Source organism: Micrasema longulum, unplaced genomic scaffold, assembly GCF_059751315.1.
Source record: "Micrasema longulum isolate JH-2025_06_02 unplaced genomic scaffold, ASM5975131v1 h1tg001096l, whole genome shotgun sequence".
NCBI lineage: Eukaryota > Metazoa > Arthropoda > Insecta > Trichoptera > Brachycentridae > Micrasema > Micrasema longulum.
The window spans coordinates 154,217-179,171 of NW_028278284.1; the positions used below are offsets into that span (position 1 = coordinate 154,217).

A 24,955-nucleotide genomic window follows, 5' to 3' on the forward strand; every position below is an offset into this window, starting at 1 on the left:
CAGCTAACAAGGGTACATACCCCGTTCCAAGCTAGGCAATTACATTTTAATATATTATAAAAGTTAACAAATTTATATAGAGCACAGACAAACAAAATAAAAACTTATTCGGATACACATTTTGATTCATATACATACAGACATACACATATATACACATGTACATACACACACACGTACATACACCCATGCGCATACACATACATACATTTATAAAAACAAAGACAATTCATTTATGCGAAACTTCATGGTTGTCATCTATAAATATATTTTTTTTAAATTATTTCTTATTTTTTATATTTTATTTTTGACATCCAGTAAGATTCTCCAATCCGTGGCATGCATCAACTTTTCTGACTCCCTACGACCAATGTCATGAAAGAACGAGATCAACACCTTCCGTAACTTTAAATCACTTTTAATATTCTTTATCGGTTATTTCAGATGTGTCTATTTCCAACGATCATCCAAGCTAACATCCAAAAACACGTCTGGCAGGGGGGTGGAGCCAAATCTTCTAGGACTCATCTTTAGCGTACGGGGTGTATTCTTATTAAGTGATAAGGTGTGTTTACTGAGGCATCCAATGATTGCTAGTTTCATCACCACCAAAGCAAATCGCATCCCTGAAATGAAAATAAAAAGTCATCAAATAAACCCACGGCTAGAATATTCAAACTGAAATATACGAATAACAAGAATTCAGTATATTTATTTTATTTATAAATCATATAATACCAAGTATTTTACAGAGCATAATACAAATAAATAACATTTCCAGGAGTTACTACAATTCGATTCGGGACTTAAATAATTTTTTTTTTTTTTTTTAAACCGCATATTCCAAACAACAAAGAAACAAAGCACGTTTAACATCTTTACAACAAAATATATCGCAACGTTATTCCACATCAACCCTACCTGGAATCGAACCCGGAACCTCTAAAATGGTAGGCGAAGACGCAAACCACTACACTACGAGGCGAAGTTATATCCACTCGATTTCTTTTTCGAGGACTTTAACCCGAGAGCAGCCGTCGAGTCGAAAACACTCGTCCAGGGTTCTGGTTCACACACAGAACTGTATTATTTATCCGTCTGGACACAAATGAGAATAACCCACGTAATTTTTCTTATATAATTATTTTAAATAAATTACCTAAAAAAATCTCTTTGTTTAAGTCACAGTGCGGCGTGTTATTAGCTCTTTTTTTAAAAAAATAAAGTATTTGCGTTCTTGTGATTTGGCCAAATATTTCATTTTAAGGGCCATTTTCAGCGAGTTGTAAATAACTAGCTTTGTTAATTCTACCTCACTATTAGAAAATAGGAATCAAGTGTAGTGGGGTCAAGGGTAGTGGGGGATTTGAACCACGGACCTTTGAGGCGTAGGTCCAAGACACTAGCCACGAGACCACAACACGATTCACCCCTTTGGCATGAGGCATAGCATGGAATCTCCTATTGCAGCATATGCTGATAATTTTTGTTACATTGATGGTAAGGTTATCAGTCATACGCTTCAGGCGCTCGTTCAGGAACAACAAAATAAACAGAGAACTAACCCAAACACTGCCGAGGTCCGTTTCCGAAAGGAAGGAATGGTTTCTCAGTTTCACTGGGTGTTCCCTCAAACCTTTCAGGAGTTATAGAATCAGGATCTTCGTAGTACTTTTTGTCATTTTGTAGTCCCTGAAAACAAATACAAATGTGAAGAATAGATACCACATAAACGTCAGATAAAAAAATGCAGAATTAAGATATTGCTTAGTTTTTTAATGTTTATTTAATAGTACCTACTTTTTTTAATAAAAAAGAAAAACATCAGTTTTATCTTCTTTATTAAGAAGTAAAAAAAAACTGTTCTTTATTTATAGAAATCTGATTGTCCGCCTCGTGGTGTAATATTCAGCGCATTTGCCTACCATACAAGACGTCTCGAGTTCGACGTCCCGACATGGTTGATACTTTATGAAAATTCTAAGATTTCGTAAGTAAGTTTTGAGTATATTTTAAATGATTTGCATTTTGTTATTGCCACGTGACTGTAAGAACCTTGTAAGATTTGAATCTCAAAATTTAGGACAGAAAATTACAAAAGACTGAAGTATTATAGAACCATTCTTATAGGTACTTGCAAAAATTCTCGCTGTTTTCCGACAGACGATTTTATCTTGGTCTTTTTACATCGGGCAATACTACAGCTAACTTTGTCTTGAAGCTCCAGCATTACACTTAAAATGACAGTATATGTTATTCCGCAGAAGCGTAAACAATCTTTTTTTTTCAGAGTCAAATTTTGTAAATTTGGGAATTTTTTTTCATTGCGTTTTTCAAAACAAATCTGCGGCTTAAATACACAAAACTCTTATGGAGACTTGCGGCGACTATGTTCTGTCTGCATGCAGACATTAGTTTCGACGCAATAAAAATAATGATTGTGATTTTTTTTTTGCTCCACAACAGGCCAGGGGGCCCAATTACAGTGGTGAATTACATTACCGAACAACCAGGCTTGAAAAAAATCACATTTTAATTTTTGTGTTCTCGCCGGCAATCGAACCCGGAACCTTCCGTGCGTGAGTCAAGCGTCTTGACCACTACACCACGGAGGCCGTTGAAGATAACGAACGCTCTGGCGCACCAAAAAGTTTAAAGACGAATAATTATTGGAAGCATTACTTGATGAAGACCCAAGTAAGACGCAAAATGAACTTGTAGAATTATTAGCAGTTGATCACACAACAGTTGTCAAACGTTTAAAAGCACTAGGAATGATTCAAAGGCAAGGTAATTGAGTGCCGTGCGATTTGAAGTCGAGAGACGTCGAACAGAAACAGCGCGAACTTATTCAAGTCTAAATATATATGCGTTTTTTTTTATAATAAAAATGTGAAATACGCTTGAATATATTTATGTATTTTCTATATTTTTTAATTGATTATTTATTAATAAACCCTTACGGATTATTACATTTATTTTACTTAAAATAATATATCCATTTTTTATTTATACTCTGTTGTTCAAAATAATATTTTTTACATCTTTTGAAAAGTTTGTCTGAGTCTTTTGTTAAGTTTTGTCTGGTAGTTTATTGTATAATTTCAGTCCCTGGTTCATTAGTCTTGATTGTCCTTGTCTTGTTTTAGAAAGTTGTATATGGTATTTGTCTGATATTCTCGTATTATGTCCATGTTGACTACAATTTTTTACAAGTTTTAGTTCTTCGTCTACAATTACATTAGTGGCTAATTTATAGATAAATTTTAATGATTCTAGTTGAAAGAGTTCAGTTATATTTAATTGATGAGTTTGTTTAAAAACTTCTCTAGTTGCAGTTAAATAGGGAAGGTCATATACTAACTTTAATATTTTATTTTGTTGTCTTTGTAGTCTGTTTATGTCATTTTGATATCCTGCTCCCCATAGTAGTTGCGTATAACATATTTTAGTTTTTACATAGGCTTCATACATTAGAATTTTTTCCGTTCTTGGAATAAAATTTTTGATTTTTAAAAAAAGACTCGATAATGTCGCCACTTTGCTAATTAAATTGTTGATATGAATTGTCCATGTTAATTGTCTGTCTATTGTTAGTCCTAAGTATTTAACATGTTTTTATAAGATGTCATGTATAAGCATGACATCTTATAAACATTTTTTTAGCGTACTGGCCATCGTGCAGTTCTAGGCGAATTAATTTACTAACTATCGCAAGACGAAAAAAGTCTCTAAAATGATAATAGCCCTGGTCATTAAGCACGACACAACCTTGCAGACTGTGCGTTAAACAAATTTTACTTATTAATTTTTAAACGCCTTAAATATATTTATGTATTTATTTAATCATTTTTAAATATTTACCAGCATTGGAATCATCACTTTAGTCCCCTTTTCTATAACAACGTCAGATCCAGGAATCGTGTAATCCATTGTGCAAACTCTATCCACAAAAGGGAAAGGTGGATGTTTCCTCAGGCATTCTGAAAAAATCCAAAACATTCAAACTAATTACATGGCTAGGTACTAATTACTTAACTCTTAATAAATCTAAAACTAACTTCTTTCCATTTCAAATCAGTTCTAGAACCTATTCACAAAATGCTTATTTTAACATCAAACTACATAATAATAATTGTCTTCAAAGTGCTCATTGTAATTGCCCAATACTGGATAGGACAGACAATGTCAAATACTTAGGAGTTATTATTGATATAAATTTAAAGTGAAAACAGCAAATTGAAAATGTTACTAATAAACTTAAGAAATTAACGTATATATTCAAAACAATTCGAAATATAATTAATGTACAGGAACTTTTAAAGATTAATTTTGCATTGTGCCAATCAATTTTGGAGTACGGTATAATCGGTTAGGGTGGTGCGAGTGACACAGTTTTAAATAGTGTATTTGTTGCATAAAAATCCATCATTAAAATAATACTCAGAGTCCCGATACAGACATCTACTGAAGAAATATTCCATAAATCACAACTTATGACACCAAAACAATTATACGCTAAAACAATACTCACTTATAGATTCAAAAACTACTCTTACTCAAATGAAAGACATAACCCCCACAATACATCACATGTAAATAATATAATCACTAGATCCTCAACACATAAACAACTTAAACAAATACAAACTAATACCACTTTCGGACAAAGGGATTTTGAGTATTATTCAATTAAAATCTATAACCTACTTCCACTATCTATTAAAGCAATCAGTAATGAGAAAATGTTTAAAAAGGCTATAAAAAAATGGATAGTGGAGCTAGGTAGAAGTAAAACGGATTGTCTCATTTGCCCATACCAATGCTGAATCAACTGCTCCACAACTGTATAGCTTATGTAAGGTTTTTGTTGTTTTCATTGTGTGTTTTGTAATATAAATAATATTACGATGTACATAAATACCTTGTTTTTAAAACTGTCTGAATATTTGTTAATTATGTTTGTTTTTTAAGTGAGTCTTCTTTGTTTATTCTCAAATGTAATTTTAAAAAAACTAAATTGTTAAGTGTCCTCGGCACGGGAAACCCCAGTGAGGTCACATTATTTTTATTATTAATTATAGTTTGTAAGCTAAAAATATGAATAAATAAAAAATAAAAATAAAAACCACGAAGAATGTGTATTCAAGTATAACCAGGATTATTTACTCTATTTCAAACAGCCTTTCTGAGCCAAAAGCGCGCACGCGCGGAAAACCATTGACGACTCACAGACTGTATTCAGCAGAAATCCGGAATGTTAGACTGTCTTGGGACGAAGCTCAAAATCTGGTGCAGGACAGAGTCAAATGAAGACGATTTTTAGTGGCCATATGCTCCACATGAAGAGTGAAAATCTCAGAGTAATAATTTACTAGGAAAGCCCTTCAGCTCTATCACGTTGGACAAAAGCGTTCCAAATTTTTGGTTCTGTTCTTTGTTTAACAACAAACGTGTAATGGACGGTTTCGGTTTACGCTTGCAATTTTCAACCTGAGTACCTACGGCCTGTTGAATTGCTGTAAACTGCAACCAACTTTATAGTAGATAATCATGGAATGGTTTTTGTTTGAAGCGACTTTATTAGCCAGTGGCGTGTTATTACTCTAATGTGGAAATGGTCAAAAAGGTGTTTACTTGTTCAAGTAAATATATACGACATCACCCCTAAGTATACGAAAAATGTTTTTCTTGCGTTTGCAGTATGGGAAATGTTTAAAAAAATAAGTGTTTATTATAACATTTTATTTTTATGTATTCAACACTAATAAATATATATATATATATTTTTAATATTGAAAAAATGTTTTAAAACACTTTTGATCTCTTTATCATTACTCAAATAATTTTTATGTTAATTTAATTTACAAATATGTTATTGTTCCACTAAAAGAAAATAAAAACGATACGGATATCTTAAAATATAAGTATAAGATAAAAGACTTATTTTTTAACGTGTTTCTTAACAATATGTATGATAATTGAGTAATGATATAAATACATATATATTATCTGTACCTCAGAGGCAGACGGGTGCAAATCCAAACGTCAAATGTTCAACCAAAGCCCAAAGAATCTACTTTCTCTAGGTGATTTCCAATAATTCATAGCATTCATTTGTATTTTCAGTATTTTAATACATTGGTTAGTAATAGTAATGTTTGGATAATTTATATAGCGCCATTTTTGTGAAAATCGCCTCAAGGGCTGGTTGGTTCTTTCATTATAAGACTTATATTTCTTCAAAATCAATGGACATGATCATAAACTGGATACGAAAATCAAAATGTCATTTCTTCGAATTCTGGATTTGCATCCGTCTGCCTCTATGGTACAAATATATATAAATACATATATACATATATATAGTGTATTTTATGGTCAATTTGACCTTGTTTATTCTGTATTGTCAGGTATTCCCAATTTGTTATCCATGGGAATAGAACACTAAAATATATTGTGTCTACTGTTGGACATGGGGGTGCTTCATGACATACTCAGTGGACGCCTTGATAGTCCGGCTCTTTTGTCGGAGTTATCATTAAATGTCCCCGGCTACCGCACCCGTCACACGTCGAGCTCTCTATTTCATGTGCCAGCAGTTCGTACGAACTATGCCCAGAACTCTCCACTTATACGTTTTGCTAATGAATATAATTTGAACTTTCCCCTTATTGATCCATTTGATCGTAAAAAAATAACATTTAAAATGCGCGTCTTAAAACATACTTTTTTGTCTTATACTTAGTTTCAATAATAAAGTTTTATTAAATTTTATCTCTAATTCTTAATATTTTATATATATTTATATTTTCGATTTCTGACAACCTCTTTCCAATATAACACCCACACACCCACCCACTCACTCACTTACACTCACACAAACACACTAGTATGTATTGTACGTGTATTTAATGTATTTCTGTGGATATCTGTCATTGGTTTTATTCTCTGTATATGTTATTTGTTATATTTTTATTACATGTATTACTGTTGATATCCCCAATAAATAAAATAAAAAATAAATTTAAAAAAATTGCAAACGATGAAAAACACGCAAAGGCTATTTCTTACGACACATTGGGGGTATACAATACTTTGTCAGAAAAACAAGATATTTTTTATTGTGTCAAAAAATTCACTTTTAGAATGTTCGAAATTGGTTTTAATCAATCTTACGCATGACTGTTAGTGATTTTATTTACCATTGATAAAGCTGGTGATGTAGGTCATTTCACTGACGTCCTCGAAGGTTAGATTTCCGTTACATTTCTCTAAAGTGTTATTAATCTCGTCCTTGAGTTTCATCTGCAGGTCCATATTTTTTGCAGCTTCAAAAAGGCAGAAAGTTGTACCACTGGCAACAGTTTCAAAACCAGCCGTGTAAAACATAAATATTTGGCCAACCAACACTTCATCATTTGGTTCTAAAACAAAACGAAAAAACACTTTTTATTTCAAAAGATCTATGAAGAGTGCGAACCTAATGATATATAATTATAACATGTTTTTTAAACAGAAAATTAGCAGGTTGCAGCTAATCCTCAGCCAATAAAGTAACAAATATTTATTTATATTTATTAAGTATCAAATTTTAGGATAAATACGTGTGTCTTCCATCATCTCTGTTTACAACTAGAGGGAAAAAAGCATAATAGGTAATAACAGGCGGCCTCCGTGGTGTAGTGGTCAAGACGCTTGACTCACGCACGGAAGGTTCCGGGTTCGATTCCCGGTGAGAACAAAAAAAATAAAATGTGATTTTCTCAAGCCTGGGTGTAATTTTAATTTTCTCAAGCCTGTGATGTAATTCACCACAGTAACCTGCAAAAAAAAAATGTAAAAAAAATAAAATGTAATGTAATTCACAACTGTAATTGGGCCTCCTGGCCTGTTGTTGTGCAAAAAAAAAATCTATTTAAATTTTTGTGAATTTTTAAAACACTAAAACAATTAGGCATATATGCATTTAAATCATTTTCATTCATAATTCATTATTCCTTTTCTGCAACTTATGACACATAGACCACTGCATTGATTCATCAATCGCAGCGTAACTTGATCATTGATTTGTTTCATGAAGATAAGACGATCAGTCTTACGCTTCAGGTGCCAGTCCAGGGACTTTGAAATATTCTAGTGTAAAAACACCTTTTTGAATAAATATTTCATGTCAACCATGTCGGAAATCGAACCCGAGACCTCTCGCATGGTAGATAAACGTGTTGACTACTACACCACGAGACCGACAGTAATTTTACCATTCTAAAATGTCCTTATCTACTCATAATAAATTGCAATGTTTCTTATTAATAAAAGTAACAGAATGTTAACATTTGATTATTGAACATATTACAGCAGAGATGAAGAACATTTTAGTAATGGTAATATAGAAGTGTTCCGTGTTCCTACGTATTTGGCAACAAGCATTCAAGTACAAGGCATTCAAAGTTCATAAACGATTTGAATAACTAACTGTCTAAATAATAATATTATGTTTTACAACAAACGATAAAACAAATAAATAATAGTAATTTTATTAAATGGAGATACATATGTATACATAACATTAATATTATTAATTACCTAAATGACCATACTAAACACGTCATAATTGTAAATAAATAAATTGAAATTGACATAAATTAAAATAATATCACATAAATATACATTATACATGGCGTTATCTTAATGTGCGTTTATCTAAAAATGTATCGAGGGAAATAGCCGAATTTCTTGTATTTTTCCATATATACACAACTATCATTTTGGATGCACAGTACTAATATTAAAATAGCGAAATCATATAATTGGTCTATTTTCTATTATAAAATACGGGTTGTGTTACTATTACTCATATTGTATCTTCCGTATCCGCCATTCGGGCGGGTTTAGAATACAGTAAATAAAGAAACAGAACTAGAATCCTAGACGAGTGTTTTCGACTCGATTGCTACTCTCAGGTAAAAATCCTGTTAATAGAAATCGAGTAGAGATAAGTCCGTCCCATAGTTTAGTGATTAACGAACCCTTTCCTGGTTCCTCTTTCTGTCTTCTTCCAAACTCATTACATGATCCCACATTCCTAATCCTTTAAAATTGATGACAAAATGTACATACTTTTCTCTCATACATAAATATTCGTACATACTCTCCTCTCTTCATAGTATAGTGTTAATTTTTTTTGTATTTTTATTTTCTTAATCTTTGTTTTTAATTTTATATCAAATTTAAAGATTCAATATGTCCATGTACTTGTATTTTTTTCAAACTGAACGGTTTGGGTAGGTAGGAAGAAATTGCCTTAAGGTAATATGCCCGCCCTTATATGTATATAAATTGTATATGTATATAAAGTGTTAAATAAATACTTTTATTAATATTAAAATATTAACTTTGTGGGCAAACGTTTTATTGAATATTATTAAATATATGTATATTACCACTTACCGTTTTTTTTCTACACCTTCCGGTTTCGGGACACACCCGTCTCTTAGTCAGGATACCAATTAAACCAACATGCAAAACCCACTAAACACCTTCACCATAGTTGTTGCACAGTTGCATAGGGTGACTATTACAATGGAACATCGTATAATGGGCTATATTGAAAGGTTGTTTGATTACTGTTTTTTTTTATCTAATCAGTGTTTGTAAGGGTTGCCAATAAAAAAACATGGCATGTTGGTTTTATATTTTTGTGCAACAATTATGGTGATGGTGCTAAGTGGGTTTTGCATGGTGGTTGTATTGGTGTTCTGACGAAGAGACGGGTAGACATAGACAAGTCGGTAAGTGTTTTTATACAAATATTTAATAACATTCAATTCTTTTATTAGTTTTATACGTGCAAGTTTTATCTCCCCATTAAAAAACAGCAGCTATTTTTAATTAATTAGGTTCATTAATGTATTTTTTTAAAAATATATTTTGTTAATACAAATTTTTGATCAATTTTTTGACTAGTTAGTTTTTTGGTTGTATGGAAAATATTGCTTTAAGCGATACGTTCGCCAAAGTAATTATTCTTTGAACTTGAAGATTTAAATAAATAAGTCAATATTGGTTTAAAGGTGGTACTTCACTACAATATTTCATTGTTTATTGACTGACAACTAAAGCATAAGACTTATAATCTTACCTTCCACGTAACAGAAATTTGTAATTTTTGATAATAAGACATTTGAAAGTTGTAGATGTGCTGCAGTCAATGCCCTATACACTACTATGTGTGGATAGTGAAATAATGATGATGACGATGATTACTAATGTTCTCTGTTTGATCTCCTCAAATAATTTATTTTTTAAAATCACGATATAGAAATTTACTTACCAATAATTTCTCCATTATTGCCTTCCCAAGATCCTTTCATCCTCAAATCAATAAGGGAGTCCAAGTAGTCTCCTCTCCTTTCTTCAGAACCTTTGGACATTGCCTCTGACACCTGCTTCCTCACGTAGCGATACACCGTCTCTGGGAATAGAGAGATGTTCAGGGCATCCATCATTTCTGGAGCCAGGAATACCATGTTACTTCGCAGACCCTGGTTCACAGATTCCTCGAACAGCTATAAAAAAAATGTTACATTTAAAAATAAATATTAGATTGACTTTTAATAGTTCATTTTAATTTATTTTTTCCTCACAATAAGCCAAGAGTTGTGATGAATTATTTGATTTTACATACACCATATTGCTTTTTTTGTGTTGAAAATAGACTTTCAGACGTGGGTATATATTCAATTCGAAACTAAAATTTAAGACGCACATAAATCAAAAAGACAAAACATACATACAGAGACTCTTGACAAAATAGTAGGAGAATTCTGCTCCGGAAAACCCCTCCGGATACATGGAACAGATCAACATCCAGAGCGATGTTGTTTAGCATGGCGGTAGCCTTTCTAACAGGCATACCCATCGGCAGGTTGATTCGAACATATAAACTATCATCATAATCTCAGAATTATCGACCATACAGCGCAACAATCGATAAATACGTGTAGTCTAGTCAAATACACATTCTTTCTAATCTCTAAACTGTTTTAGCCAAGCATACGTAAAAAATAAAATACATTTACGCATATGTAAAAATAAAATAAATATACGCATATGTAAAAATAAAATAAGCACCTGGGGTTGACAAAATATTTTTTTTTAATTATTGTCATCTTACCATAAATACAAATTTAAAACCCCCGTGCATAAAACAATATAAGCCTAACGATTTTTTTCTTATACAATATCAAAAATAGCTATTTATGATGCCATTTTTGATATCTTTGTAATTTTTATTTTAAACAATTGCGTTTTACCGTAGAGAGTTTCATAGTACCTGGATTGGCACCTGATGCGTAAAGCTGATCATCCTTCTTTTACAATGATCAAGATACGCTGCAGGTTGTGTACAAGTGCAGTGCCAAATCACCATTAGATGCGAAAAGGTAATGATGATGCTAATAAAACATACAGTTCTTAAACTATTTTTTTAGAATACATTTATCAATTTGAATAAAAGTGAAATCCCAAATAGGCAAATGAATGCCCTTTTTAAGGCGCCAAATATTTTCGTTTTTAAGTATTGAATTATTTTTGAAAATTAAATATGCTCTGTTTTGTGAACCAGCTTTTTTTCTCTCCGGGGATTTCCAAGTTAGTTTAACAATCCACAAAGTTAGTACTTCAAACATCCAAAAAAAACATAAATATTTTAATTGACCTTTATTGCGTTGCTTTTTTATATTTATACGTTTTTTATATTTATAGTTCATATGAATAATCAATTATTCTCAAGTAAAATTTAAAGGGTCGATTCTTTGATTATTAATTTTAATAGTGTGGATTTATTAAAGAAATAATTAATAACAAATTATCTTATATTTATGCCGTGAGACATAAAATTGATTTTGTAATTTAAAATAGCTTGATCTGTTTTCTGACCGCATAATATATAAATTCTCCTTGCGTTCCGGATTTTAAAATTCCGTTATAGGGTGCTCAGCGAAAATTGAATTCAGTAATTGATATTAACCGAGCTGAGGAAAAAAAATATAGATTTTTTTACTTAATTTAAAAAGGAAAAATGACAAAGGTTCCACAATAACGCACGTATATATATTACTAAAAATTTACAACAAACATAACTTTGCTACCTCATAAAAGCGTTGCTACATCTCTAATGGTGCAATATGCTAATGATTAGAGTTTTTTTTATTTATTATTTGGAAAAACCATTTTTCTGCACTTCATGTACCTAAATAATAAATTTAATATCTCAATGAAGGTATCTAGTTAAGATCCATGATTTTTAATTACATAAAAATGAAAAAATAAAGAATTTTTATTTCAATAAAAAAGTACAAATTCCACTATGATATTTAAAATGCAACACCTGAAGTCTCGATTTTTTTTGCAATTGTTGATTATTTTGAAGACTTTTTTATCACAAAACGATGTTGCTTTTTAGCTATTAAATTATCCATTATTCGAAAATTTGCATTTAACTTATGCTAAATACAACTCCAAAGAAAGAAGTGGAAGTACTAAAACCGCAAGACCTGGGCGGCCAATTGATGTCTGCGGTACGCGAAATTACCCTTTCAGAAAAATTTTCACGCAATAAAGATTGATTCACCACCACTTATACAAGTAGAACCGTTCTGCTATGTTTCTAAACTTTAAATGCATTGTCCGAGTGAATATTGTTCCATTATCATGAGACATACAGTTTTTCTAACTCTAACTTTAAATAATGACTGCTAAAAATTATCACATAAATGAAAACTTGAAATTAAAATTGAAGGAAAACCATTACATTACTTGTTTGATAGGAATATTATAAAAATACTATGCAAAACATCAATATTATTGATAAATAACATATTATCATGTTGTTTGGGGTCAAATGATTGGTTTATTGTCAGTTTACTTAAGATAATTAATATCGGTAGTAATTTATTACTCTTCTCGTTTCAATCTCCAAGATTAGTTAACACCTGATTTATCAGTAAAACTTAAATATTCCAAAATCATGTTTTCTTCAACGTGTAATTTCTTTTTGATTTGCTCTAATATCTTGGAGCATCTCAAGCATAAACGAAATAAATATGTCCTTTTTTAAAAAATACACGATCATGTTTTTTAAGATTATTGTTTAAGCGTTTGGTTATTTAATTATAAACATTTAGGTTTGAGTCCTGTAGGTGTTGAATCTTTGGAATAAAAGTTTTTCTGAAGTGTTTTTGTATTATTACTTACTCGATTCCCCATTTTTCTCATGGGGTCAACGTCGGGTTGATAAATAGCTTGTCCGTCCATTCTAAATACTGCGTCTGATATCATGTCAGATGCCACACAGCTAGATAACTCTTTTATTTCTATAGTTTTTTCTGTAAATTAAATAATACAATATCGAGTTTTTATTTAATAGTAAACTATAAATACTATTTTATGATTTATATAAAGCATAACTTTGCAATTCTCGACTAGTTTCAATTCCTTGATTCAGTTTTTTTCCTTGAGGAAAAAAGTTCATTTAATTCATTTAGAAAAAAAAATCATTAACAAATTGGCTAATATTTTTTTTATCTAAATAACCTCATATTTTTATACCAATGAAGAAAAAATGTTTGACCACAAATTAAATGTTAATATTGACAATCTGTTCAATTAATACAGTTATGATTAACCTACCAGTTTGGGGTATTCTGATTAAACCCGACAGACCATTAATTTACGAATATTTTACTAAATAGCCGGATTTGAAATATCATATGTGGCATAGATATATGCAAAATATATATACAAAATTGTTAATAACGTAATTGATAGCCCAGAAATTGTTAGAGGCATTTCATATCGAGTCCCTGTCCGTAGAACTCGTCAATCTGTACTCTTCGACATTCCTAACTCAATGACTAATTATTTAAAAAATAGCACTCTACGAAGAATACAGATTACCTTTAATGACAGTTTTAGTGACATCGACATACTACATTGTAAATACCATATTTTTATCAGATCAGTTAAAGACATTTTAAATTTATCTCCTGCTTGACGTTTAACTTTTAATTTGATTCTTAATTTTTTCTTTCAATTTTAACTTTTTAATTTTAATTCTTAATTTTAACTTTTAATTAAAACTTTTCATTTTAATTTTAACTTTTACTTTTAATTTTAATCATTTGATTTCAACTCTTAATTTATACTTACCTACATCTACTACCTGCATCGAATAATTTATTGTTAGTTGTGATTTTTTTTTACAATTAAATTGAAATGTTCATGGAAGCAGAGAGAGAGGGAGGAAAGTAAAGTAGCTTTACAATGTCTTCTCATTTTTATGAACTTTTTATGGAATATTTTTATTTTTACTTTTTTAGAATAAAATTATTTTTCCCCTCTCCTCCTGCATTCATTAGTGTGAAATCTGTAATTCGTCTTACTTTTTAAAATTGTTAATTTGTTCCTTGTTTTATATAAAGAATGTATGATTTCATTAATAAATAAATAAATAAATAATTTTTTTTTTTTAACTGTCAGTAGTAATTAATTAGAATATGAAAATACAATATCTATTTACCTTTACTTATTTTGTTTTCCAGTTTCTTTTGAACTCCTAACATGGCACTGAAAACGTTTTTCTGTTTTTTCGATGTAAATATTGGAGACAGTTTTGCCCTCGTATTCTTCCATTCTTTGCCATGAATAGAAAATAGGCTAAAATTTATTTTATATTATTTATTTATACAAAGGTGCATACATTACAAAAAAAAACATAATACTAAAAACCCTGTGTTGAGTTGGGATACAACATAATGTAATGTGCAAGTATACGTATTATTTAAGAATTAAAATTATGACATAAACAATAAACATCCATTTTAATCACCATCTGGGCAACATGTTTAATGATTATGTTTATATCATGTAATACATGTCATCAAAATATATCATTCATATTGCAGAAAATATTCAAGAGAGAATTAATATAAGTATAGTTCTTGCAATCCATATTAATTATAGGTCAATTAATAATACAATAACGATCGAAAGTAGCGTAGATATTTTTAATAAATTTTAATTTGAATAAACATAAAATACAAAATAAAAACAAAAAATCGTAAATTAATAACAATAGATAAGTAAACATATTATTTAACGCGTTACCTTCTACCTTTCTTAGTGAGAAAACTGCGTTAAGAGAGGGAGTCTTTCTCTCATTCAGTCACTTTTTTTTTTGTATTTCATTTTCATTCTCATTTATTTAATTTTTTTTTAAGTTTCCATTTTTATTTTTTAAGGGTGAATTTTGTCTGTAAAATAATACAAGTTTTGTGCAGCATTTGTATAGCACTTATGTAAATTAAAATTATTGGAATATCTCGAAATACTGGAATATTAAGTAGTAGTGACTTATTTTAGTTTAATAACTTGCAGTTTTGGGGTTTTCAAAAATATATTATCAACTTTTAGGAGATAAAATTCTTTAAATTTCTAGGTTTTTAATTATTTTTTTACCAATTAAAAGAAGATTAAGGTGAGTTCTTTAACTTCACAAACATCAACAGATGAAAGAATTGAAGTAATATAGATGTTCAAATATGGGCAGAATGGTGAATGTTACACAGTGTGTAAAGTGGCCACTAAAACCAGCCAATGGCAGGTCATAAGCCCTGTAGATGCCTAGACTTCTATATTGCCTTCTTTAAAATGTTCTTCATCTCTGTTGTAATATGTTAATGTTAACAGCTCTCCAAGGAGTTGAATCCAGTCTTTGTCTACAAAAATTTCGACAAACTCAAAATATCGTTGAAAATAAAGGCTTGATTTCCAAGTTCGAACAAAAAAATTGTTCAACTTACCTAAGTATCTAATAATATGCTTTTGTAATTGGGAAATATCACATACTACGATTACCGATAAAAATATATGAAATGAATTTAGAATAATTAATTGTATTTTCAAAATCAATATGGATATTGTGTAGTAATGTTTTTTACAAAAATTTAAAAAAGAACTTCAAAAAAATACGTCGCTACAAAAACGCAACATGTTCGGCCTTGACAGTTGTGACGTCAAGATTCGTAATAATGTTCTTATAAAATTTGAATGGCAGGAACAAATAAACATGAATATTGACTATTAGGGGCGTGGCTAATGGAATGACCTTTTTGGGGGAATTTAAAATTACAAATTTAAAAATATTATTTATACTACTAATAATTAGCAAAAGCCGTTTTATTTGACAGTATTTCATAGACCTTTATTAGTTTAAAAATGTTTAAAAAACTTGATCTATCTCAATTATGGAGTTGAGACAAAGTGTCGAAAACACTTTTAAATCGCTCTCATATAAAATTAAAGAATGTCACATTTACCGTTGTTCGATGATCAAGACGATATGTTATGCGCAGATATGTAAATAATAAAATATCACAATAGTTTTCAACATAAGCAGGATGGTGAATATTTCACAGAGAGTAAAGTGGGCACTTTAACCAGCAAATGACAGATATGCCTAGACTTCCCTTCTCAAAACTGTTTTTCCTCTCTGTTGCAACAAATTTAATTTAAATATCAATTTACCTCTTAGCTCCCAAAGGATCCGTCTTCTTCGAAATTGTCAATATTCTATTATTGAAATAATTAAAGTCCTGTTTGAGAATCCTGCAAACTAAGTTGAAATCTCTAATAACCAAACTCGGTTTGTCCGCCATGAATATTCCTACGTAAGGTTCATTCTCGTGGTCCCTAAAAAAATATCAATTAATCAGACTGATATATCCACATATCATCATCATTTCTCTATCCGCCTACAGTGGGACATGGGGCACTGCATTGGCACTCCGATCGTAGCGTATCTAGATCACTTTTGCCAGATGGAATGTTTGGTGATCAGTCTTACGCTTCAGGCACCAGTCCAGGGACAGTGAAGAATTGCAGTGTTAAACCACTATTAAAACAATATTTGAACGTAGTTATGCAGAAATCAGCTAGCCATAATAAGTGAAACTGAAATAATAGCACTTTAGTGAAAAGAGTGAATAATCAAATCTACACAACAGTTAGAATGTTTTTGACTTTGACAAATGATAAACAATGATACATTAGTTTTTTTTAATAAAGCAAACAAGAATCTAATGATGTATTTGACCAGTTTTAATGATTTATAAAGTATTGTAAGATTTTTTTAGTGCTGTGTTTTCGGCAAATTGAAAAATGCCGTTTTTGTGATTGACACCATTTTCAGGAGGTGATTAATACAGTTTTTTGTACGAAAATGGTCTGGTTGTTTATAGCAGAACATACAATTGACCTTACTGCACCCGAAAACATCAATATCTCATTTTTTTCAAAATTGTGGACTGGCTGTTTTCTAGATAACTGCGTTCATTTCACCTAGACTTCCTTTTCCAGGATTTTTACCTGAGAGTATAAATATAACTGTATTCCCCATCCTTCTGGACACGAAATATTACATATATGAAGGTATTATTAAAAACGGCAATAAGGAACTTGAGGTATTCAAGGCCACGATAGCAAACGCTATCTCCATCGATACATATAGAGACGGTATAAAGTCAAATCGATTTTCTGTGGCTTGGATCTAAAAGAGCCAATGTCGTCAATCATTATATTACAGGAGAGTACTTATTTAGCCATTTTGTGACGTTATAATAAACTCTTTGCCTTTTTTGATAGCGAATATCAATAAAAAACATTACCGCATATCGTGAGCATACATGGAAAACTGGCCAAGTCAGAATTCTTGTTTGTTGGCAAACCAGGATTAAATTTTTTACATAGTCACAAACTAATAGTTTTGCTTTATAGTACACTTTTGATTTTAAGCTTCTTTTCCTTTATATAGACAAAGAATTAGCAATGTATTGTGTTCATATGAAAGTGTTTAGATTTTGACAATATTTCCTGTAGCAGATGTTCATAGACTAACTTTATCAATATACAATCATCAATTTTGTAGAAACTTTGAGGTACAGTTTGGGCTTGCTTTTTTTTCATAACATACAGAAAAAAACTTTGTGAAAAAACTCACTAAGTTTTCCTTGTATGCTCACGTTACGTATTGACATTTAAAACAGTTTACATACATATTTTAATTGATATCGACCCTTTACAAAACGTTTGCTAGAAAAATATTAAATCAGACATTAACCCTTAAAATGTAATGTATCTTTGTCGGTAACCTGTAATTGAACACATTTAGAAAAAAAAATGAAGTACTTATTCTTTTTTTTATACGGAAAGCATAATTTTAATTTATTTCTAATTTTTTGACCTCATTTCTATAAATATAAATATTTCTAAAATCTGTTCATGTCATTTTCATTTAAGTAAAAGAACGTAAATTTGATTATTTTTTATCCACTAGCAAATAAAATTACTTATCGATTTATAATGTACTGTGTTAAATACCCACTAACTTAACTGAAAAACAGAGTAATTCCTACCTCGATACAGGGCTACCTAGTGAGGCAGATAATGAAGAACTTCAGCCCTACGGGAAATTGGATACAATAAATGTTTTCTTACGCGCGGTAAAAATTGGAGCATTAAATTGTACGGCAAAGTTTTCTGAAAATGTACGAATTTTTTTTTTGATAAAACGAACTTCTTTGAACGACGTCTCTGATTCATTTGAATTAACCAATGATAAGACAGTTATGAAAGATTTCCGGTTTGCTTGCCGTCAATAGACCAATGGGCAGAACTGATCAAGAATAAGTCACTTACAGAGTTATTTTAGAAATACAAAACTTTGAAAAATCATAGCGCTGATCGTACGATATATAAAAAAATGAAATAAAATATTTTGGATTATTTGAATAGTCTTTTAACAAATAAAAATAATTTTAAAAACCTCTGAACTTCCTAATTAGGAAGTAAAATGATTTGTATTAATAAAATTAATAAATAAATAATTAAAAATTCCATACAGTTTTTACATACATCCATTTATATGATGTTCCGTAAGCGTGTTTTAAGTAATTTTTTATCTTCTAGGTAACATGAAAACAATTTTTCAAGTTATTATAAGTGTTTCTCATTTTGTTATTAAGTATTTATTTTTTTAATCTGACAATGTAACATCATTACTGTTTTTTTAAATATAACCTAACACGGTATTTGTTTAAAAATAATACAATTTCTAACTTGTGTTAACAAGGTTTATAACTTTCAAGTAGTTGTATTAACTTTTACGCTTTACAATAAACAAAATATCGCTTTAAATATATTATCTAATAAATACGATTATTTGATAATATATTTTACGATCAAATAATATGCTCTAAAATCGATCTTATTATCTTATCGCACTTCTTTTTAATTTCTACAACCAACTACATATTTGTGGTAATATTGTTAGATAAATATTTTTTGCTTTAATGTGGAAAATGCAATTTTTATCGTTAGACCAAGATAAATATATATAATATGTACATTTTTAGATACATCGAAAATGATATTGGAATTACATGAATTTGTTTATTAAACTTATCGCATAAGTAATAAAGCTATCTCAGCTCAATGACGATGCAAAATATTATTGTTAATAGTGATAATAAATAAGTATCTTCGTCTTTTTATTGAAATTATAAAAATGATTTATAATTATTTAAACATTTCATAACAAATTATTATTACTAGAATAATTCGTATAGTGGCATTTTTGCGAAAATCACCACAATAGGGCTAAACTTTAATTATCTAAACACGTCTTGCAGCCACAGAGCGCATAAATGGATGGGATTCCAGTTCTTCAATACAAATTATGATAGAATTTAATAACAGATACGAGCTAGATAACGGCATGACTCGGAGCTACAGAGGGCATGGACGGTATGAAATTGGGCCCCCATTTACATTTTCTAATTATTTACTTTTTTGTTTTAATCATTGACAAATAAGGAGGGTCGGTGCAAAACTGGTTATTTTCATATTTATGTCTATTTTGTTAAAGTCTTGCCCATTTCTTATCAAAAGTAGCTAAGTTGCAAACTTTCGGAGCATTTTGGCATCACAAATGGATAAGATTCAAAAGATTTTATCCAAATAGAAAAAAACGTAAATAGCCTTTTTTGTACAGACGCTCCTTTAATAAAAGCTAGGGTAAACGCCCTCCAGCTCAGAGCGCATGGACGCACATCATACGATTTGACTTATCTAGCGAGACAAAAGTCCCGAATTGAAATCTTAAAATATTACTTTTCCTTCACACGAATATGCCCTTGAATGATTCTTTCAACCGGTAATGCACTCCAAACTATTTTTGCACCGTGATCCCATCAAAAACAATGAGTGAAGTTTCCGTTTCGGATGCATGTAGCCGGCGGCCCGTTCGGGACGACCGTGAACGTTAACTTTAGGCATATAGGTATGACTGTCTTTTATATGACTTTGAATACTTTTTAGTGAAGGATTAATTAGCGGAAATGCTTGATTTATTATTGCATTTTACTTTACCAAAATATTCGTGAAAACTTAACAATTCTATCATCAACAACATCATTTTCAACGCACTACTCTTAATGGATACTTCTAAAGTATGCAGTCACAAGGCATGAAAAAGTTCTCAGCATATCTTCCTATCATTAAAATTTGTTGAGGATATAATCATTTCGCGCGATTATTTTGGATTCCAAAGTTTTTTTTTCTTTATATGTGCCGGCGTATAAAAAACTTATACCTTAATTTTTACACAAGGAATAAGATCTTAGTACATGAAGCAAAAATACTAATAAATTTTGTAACCCAATAGGACAAGTAATGTCCGAAAAGCCGACAGCAAAGAAATTAAGAAGGTTAAATTGGGTCACACATCGAGAACTTCTCGTGTTCGTATGAATTGTGGTTAAATTCAACATGTATGAATTTTCTGATCTAATCCCTACATTTTTGTAGCGGAAAATACCTAAGAAAAGTAGCAAAAAATATTTTGCCAATATTAAAACCTTTTTAAAATCAAAAAAAATTTATAAGAATCAACGAAATTATGTTTTATTTGCTGGCACATCTCTAAACGGTCATTTCGAGTCATTTAAAACCCTACAAGTCTGATATCTGATTTTTATTTAAGTGGCCACTTTATACACTGTGTAACATTTACCATTCTGCCTTTATTTGAGCATCCATATTTCTTCAAGTCTTCCATCTGTTAATTTTTGTGAAGATAAAAGAGTTGAAGGAATGGTGAATGTTATACAGTCTGTAAAGTGGCCACGTAAACCAGTCGATGACAGATGCCTAGACATCTATATTCACTTCTCTAAAATGATCTCCATCTCTGTTGTAATGTGTAAGATGATTATTATTATTTGTTTGCTTTAAAATGATCTAATACATTTTTAAATCCAGCATCTTGTTTGTAATATACTTTTTCGTTACAATATATATTTATTTATTAATTTTACACTAGTGAATCCGTTTATTTATGTTGTAACTTTTTTTTTTAAAGATATTTCAGTTTAACCAAAACCCGTAGACACAAAAAATCAAATATGTGGTGTAAACAAAGTAAAAATTAAACTTTAAAAAAGACGCACGGTCAATAAAGCTGTAAAAAATATTGTTTTTTATTTAATTGAAGTGTTGTTTTAATTAAAAATCGGGAAATCTATGTATCTACAAGAAAAATATTTTTCTGTAAAAAAATACTTACTCGTAAATTTTTCGTAAATAGTCTCCAATGGAATATTTCATTAAAATTATTGGTCCCAGATTTCCAATGAAAGGGGTTGGTTTCAGGTAAAAAATTCCTCGATTTTTCCAATAGTTGAAATGTCTCGTAAAGTACAGGTAGGCGGTTGTGAAGAAGGACACACTCAATATTAGAAACACAATCATTTTTTTGTTTCAAATCACCGGTATGTTTCGAAAAATGCCTTGCAGGTACCAAGCTTAGTACTGAATGCAGGATGGGCTAGCCGCCGACTGAATGGATGCAAAATCTTCGTCTTTATATTTATAACATACAGATAATATATATATAAACAAAACCACGTGATATTATTCCAAACGCATTCTCTCGAGAAAATCGACACCAAAATTATTGAAAAGAATTCGTACGACACAAAGCAGAAAGAATAAACTATTATTTTTCGAGCAAAACAATTATGAAGAACCACACCTATGTAGATCATTAAAGGTTTCAGTTTTGTTTTTCGTAAAAATAAATCAGATTAAATAATTATGCGAGTAAGTAAATGCTAGAAGTACTTATGTAAGGTTTCGTTCAAAATGAGTTGCACATAAAAATTATGTGGCATTTAAGTTAAAAAAGTTACACGTCCGCACCCAACGGTGCATAGGGAATTACTTAGTACTCCAATTACAGCGGAACTCAATAATTTGTAACATGAATGCATGATGACTGTTCTTACGCTTCAAAATTCAGCCGGAATCTTAAATATTGTAAAAACATCAAATTATATATATTAATCCTTGCAAAAATATATGATAATCTAGGATCGAGTTTCATTTATTATAGTTTCTTATATACAATAATAACGTGTCTTAGGTACTTTTAATAAAATAAAATATGAAAACGGCTCCGGGAACATTTTTAAGAAAGGAATTAGGTTTGCTTAAATTTAGAGCTTATGACGTAACATTCACCATTCTGCCTATGTTTGAAAATCCATACCTCTTTGATTCTCCATCTTTATTGTAATATGCATAAATTTTGATAAATCCATAGGAAGTGAAATTCAGCCATATCTGCAAACATTTGGATATTTTCAAAATATTACAATTTTTTTGTTTTAGTCTACATACCTATATGCCAGGGGCGTGCGGTGAGGTTTTCGATTAGGGAAGTAGTCACTTGGTATTATAAGTAAAATATGTCCCTACTACTAACACAGTAATTCGAATTAAGTGCTTTGAAATTTATTTATTTATTATACGGCACAAGTGCCTTTTACAATATAAAATATAACAAAATAATGAGTTATTTAGATATACAAAAATTTAAAAAACTAAAAAATAATACTAAAACATGGGTATAAAAAGAAAAATATGTATGTATGTCAGCATACAAAAGATATAAAAAATATATAATGAATTAACACCAGATCAATAATGCATTAATCGTTACTTTAGAACATCATAATTAAATCGGGTTGTGGTCCCGTGGCTAGTGTTGCGGACTCACGAATCAGAGGTCCGAAGTTCAAACCCCACTCTACCCCAACTTGATTTCCATTTTCTAGTAGTAAGTTATTTACAACTAGTTAAAAATGTCCCCAAAATCTAAATATTTGGGTAAATAATAAGAACGCAAATATTTCCATTTATAAATATATATATATATATATATATATAAAGATGATTTGAGTTCACAGAGACTCGAGTTTAAAATGTCGATATGAGAGGTACATTCATTTCCTTGTCTGTGTATACGCGGTATTGGTGAGTGACAAAGATAGTTGGTTTGAGAAGGGTGACAATAATATAGTATTTTGTCTAGTTCTACGTGTTGGTATATTAATATTTATTAAATCCAGAAGTTCGCTGGATATTAAACTAAAAAGCTATTTTATGCCATAATTTCGGCATAAAAAAGTTATATTTCATTGTTTAAAATTTAAAAAACCATTGTGTCAACTGATTTTAGGTGCTAAATTTCTTATAAAATAGTCGCAGTATGTAAAAATTAGGCTAAATTGCCTTCACAGAGCGACTAAAGATTTTAATATGCGAAAACGCAGACTTGTGAATTCAGTATTAGGCGACAGCCTCACGGGGACCAACAGACTTACGCAGTTCCCTATTTCAGAATTAGACAAAGCGCAGTAAATTTTACTTCAGGTCGCACATCAATGCGCATGCAGAAGTTATTAATGTTATTATTTTCCGATATACAGGACCAACCTGCCGACGGTTATGCCTGTTGCAAAGGCTACCGCTTAATCAGGTTCTCGACGTCCTGGACGTCCACTGCTGACTGTTCGTCGGCAGTTCATGCCAGAACTACGGAACGCGAACCTGACTTGGGAGGATGCCCTGGAGCTGGCAGCCGACAGAGATGCCTGAAGTAACTTCGTAGACACCATATGCTCCAACTAAGAAGTGGACATGGAATGAGCAATGTTAAGATCGTGTATCTTAAATTTTTATTGACTTGTTTAAGGTTTTTATCTGTTAGTAGCCATCGCATCGAGTCGAAAACACTAGTCCAGGGTTCTGGTTCTATTTTACACACAGAACACTCTTCATCCGCTCAGACGCAATCATAGATACATAAATATTAAAAAATATCGTATGGATAAGATACAATTTATTGTTGGTTCACTCGTGACGCGTGTGCTAATGTCAATAACCAGCTGTACCATGTACAAAGTCAATGTTAGGTATAATAAAACAAGACACTTTTAATGTGGGTAAAATAATAAAAAAATATTTATGTGATGTAATAATTTCATTTGAATATTGATGTGATCGTTATTATTCATAAATACCGGTTAAATAAAACATAAAAGTAATAATTTCGCTTATCTACGTAGATATGCAAGTCACAAAGCTCGTGTGTGTATTTAACAATAATTATGATTACCCACCTACTTAAGCTTCTACAGGGATTATCAAACATTTTGCTCCGAAGGATACACGTTGTTTTGCGCGCAAAAGATCACGCGTCTAAAAAATCTAGGTTAAGAAGTCGAATTATTTATATCTTTTTATATATATAATTCCTCTGTACGTGTGATGTCACTGAACTCCTAAACGGCTTAACCGATTTACGTGCGGTTTTTAGAGAAATATAGATCTTTGCGCTGTGCGTGTTCCTAGATAGTAAAATCTTCAATATAATATGTAAAAGAGGTGTACGGAACAAAAAATTTTTATTCATCGATCTACCAGGGTTGAATGTCTCCTCGAATGCATTTATAAAAAATGGAAAGATGTTGGTTTTTTGTGTATAAAAAAGATT

The 24,955-nt window shown here is 30.6% G+C and overlaps 1 protein-coding gene across 1 annotated transcript; it reads right to left on the reverse strand.

Annotated features, from left to right (window-relative positions):
* Positions 1-269: 269 nt before the first annotated feature.
* LOC148277042 (cytochrome P450 6k1-like) lies at positions 270-21,961 on the reverse strand. Its single transcript, XM_088233413.1, has 9 exons — positions 21,683-21,961; positions 16,588-16,752; positions 14,582-14,718; positions 13,258-13,388; positions 10,334-10,568; positions 7,206-7,427; positions 3,865-3,983; positions 1,566-1,692; positions 270-626 (listed from the first exon to the last, which is right to left on the reverse strand). The coding sequence occupies exons 1-9, from the start codon at positions 21,865-21,867 to the stop codon at positions 451-453; spliced, it is 1,497 nt and encodes a 498-aa protein (XP_088089539.1). The 5' UTR covers positions 21,868-21,961; the 3' UTR covers positions 270-450.
* Between the last annotated feature and the right edge of the window lie 2,994 nt (positions 21,962-24,955).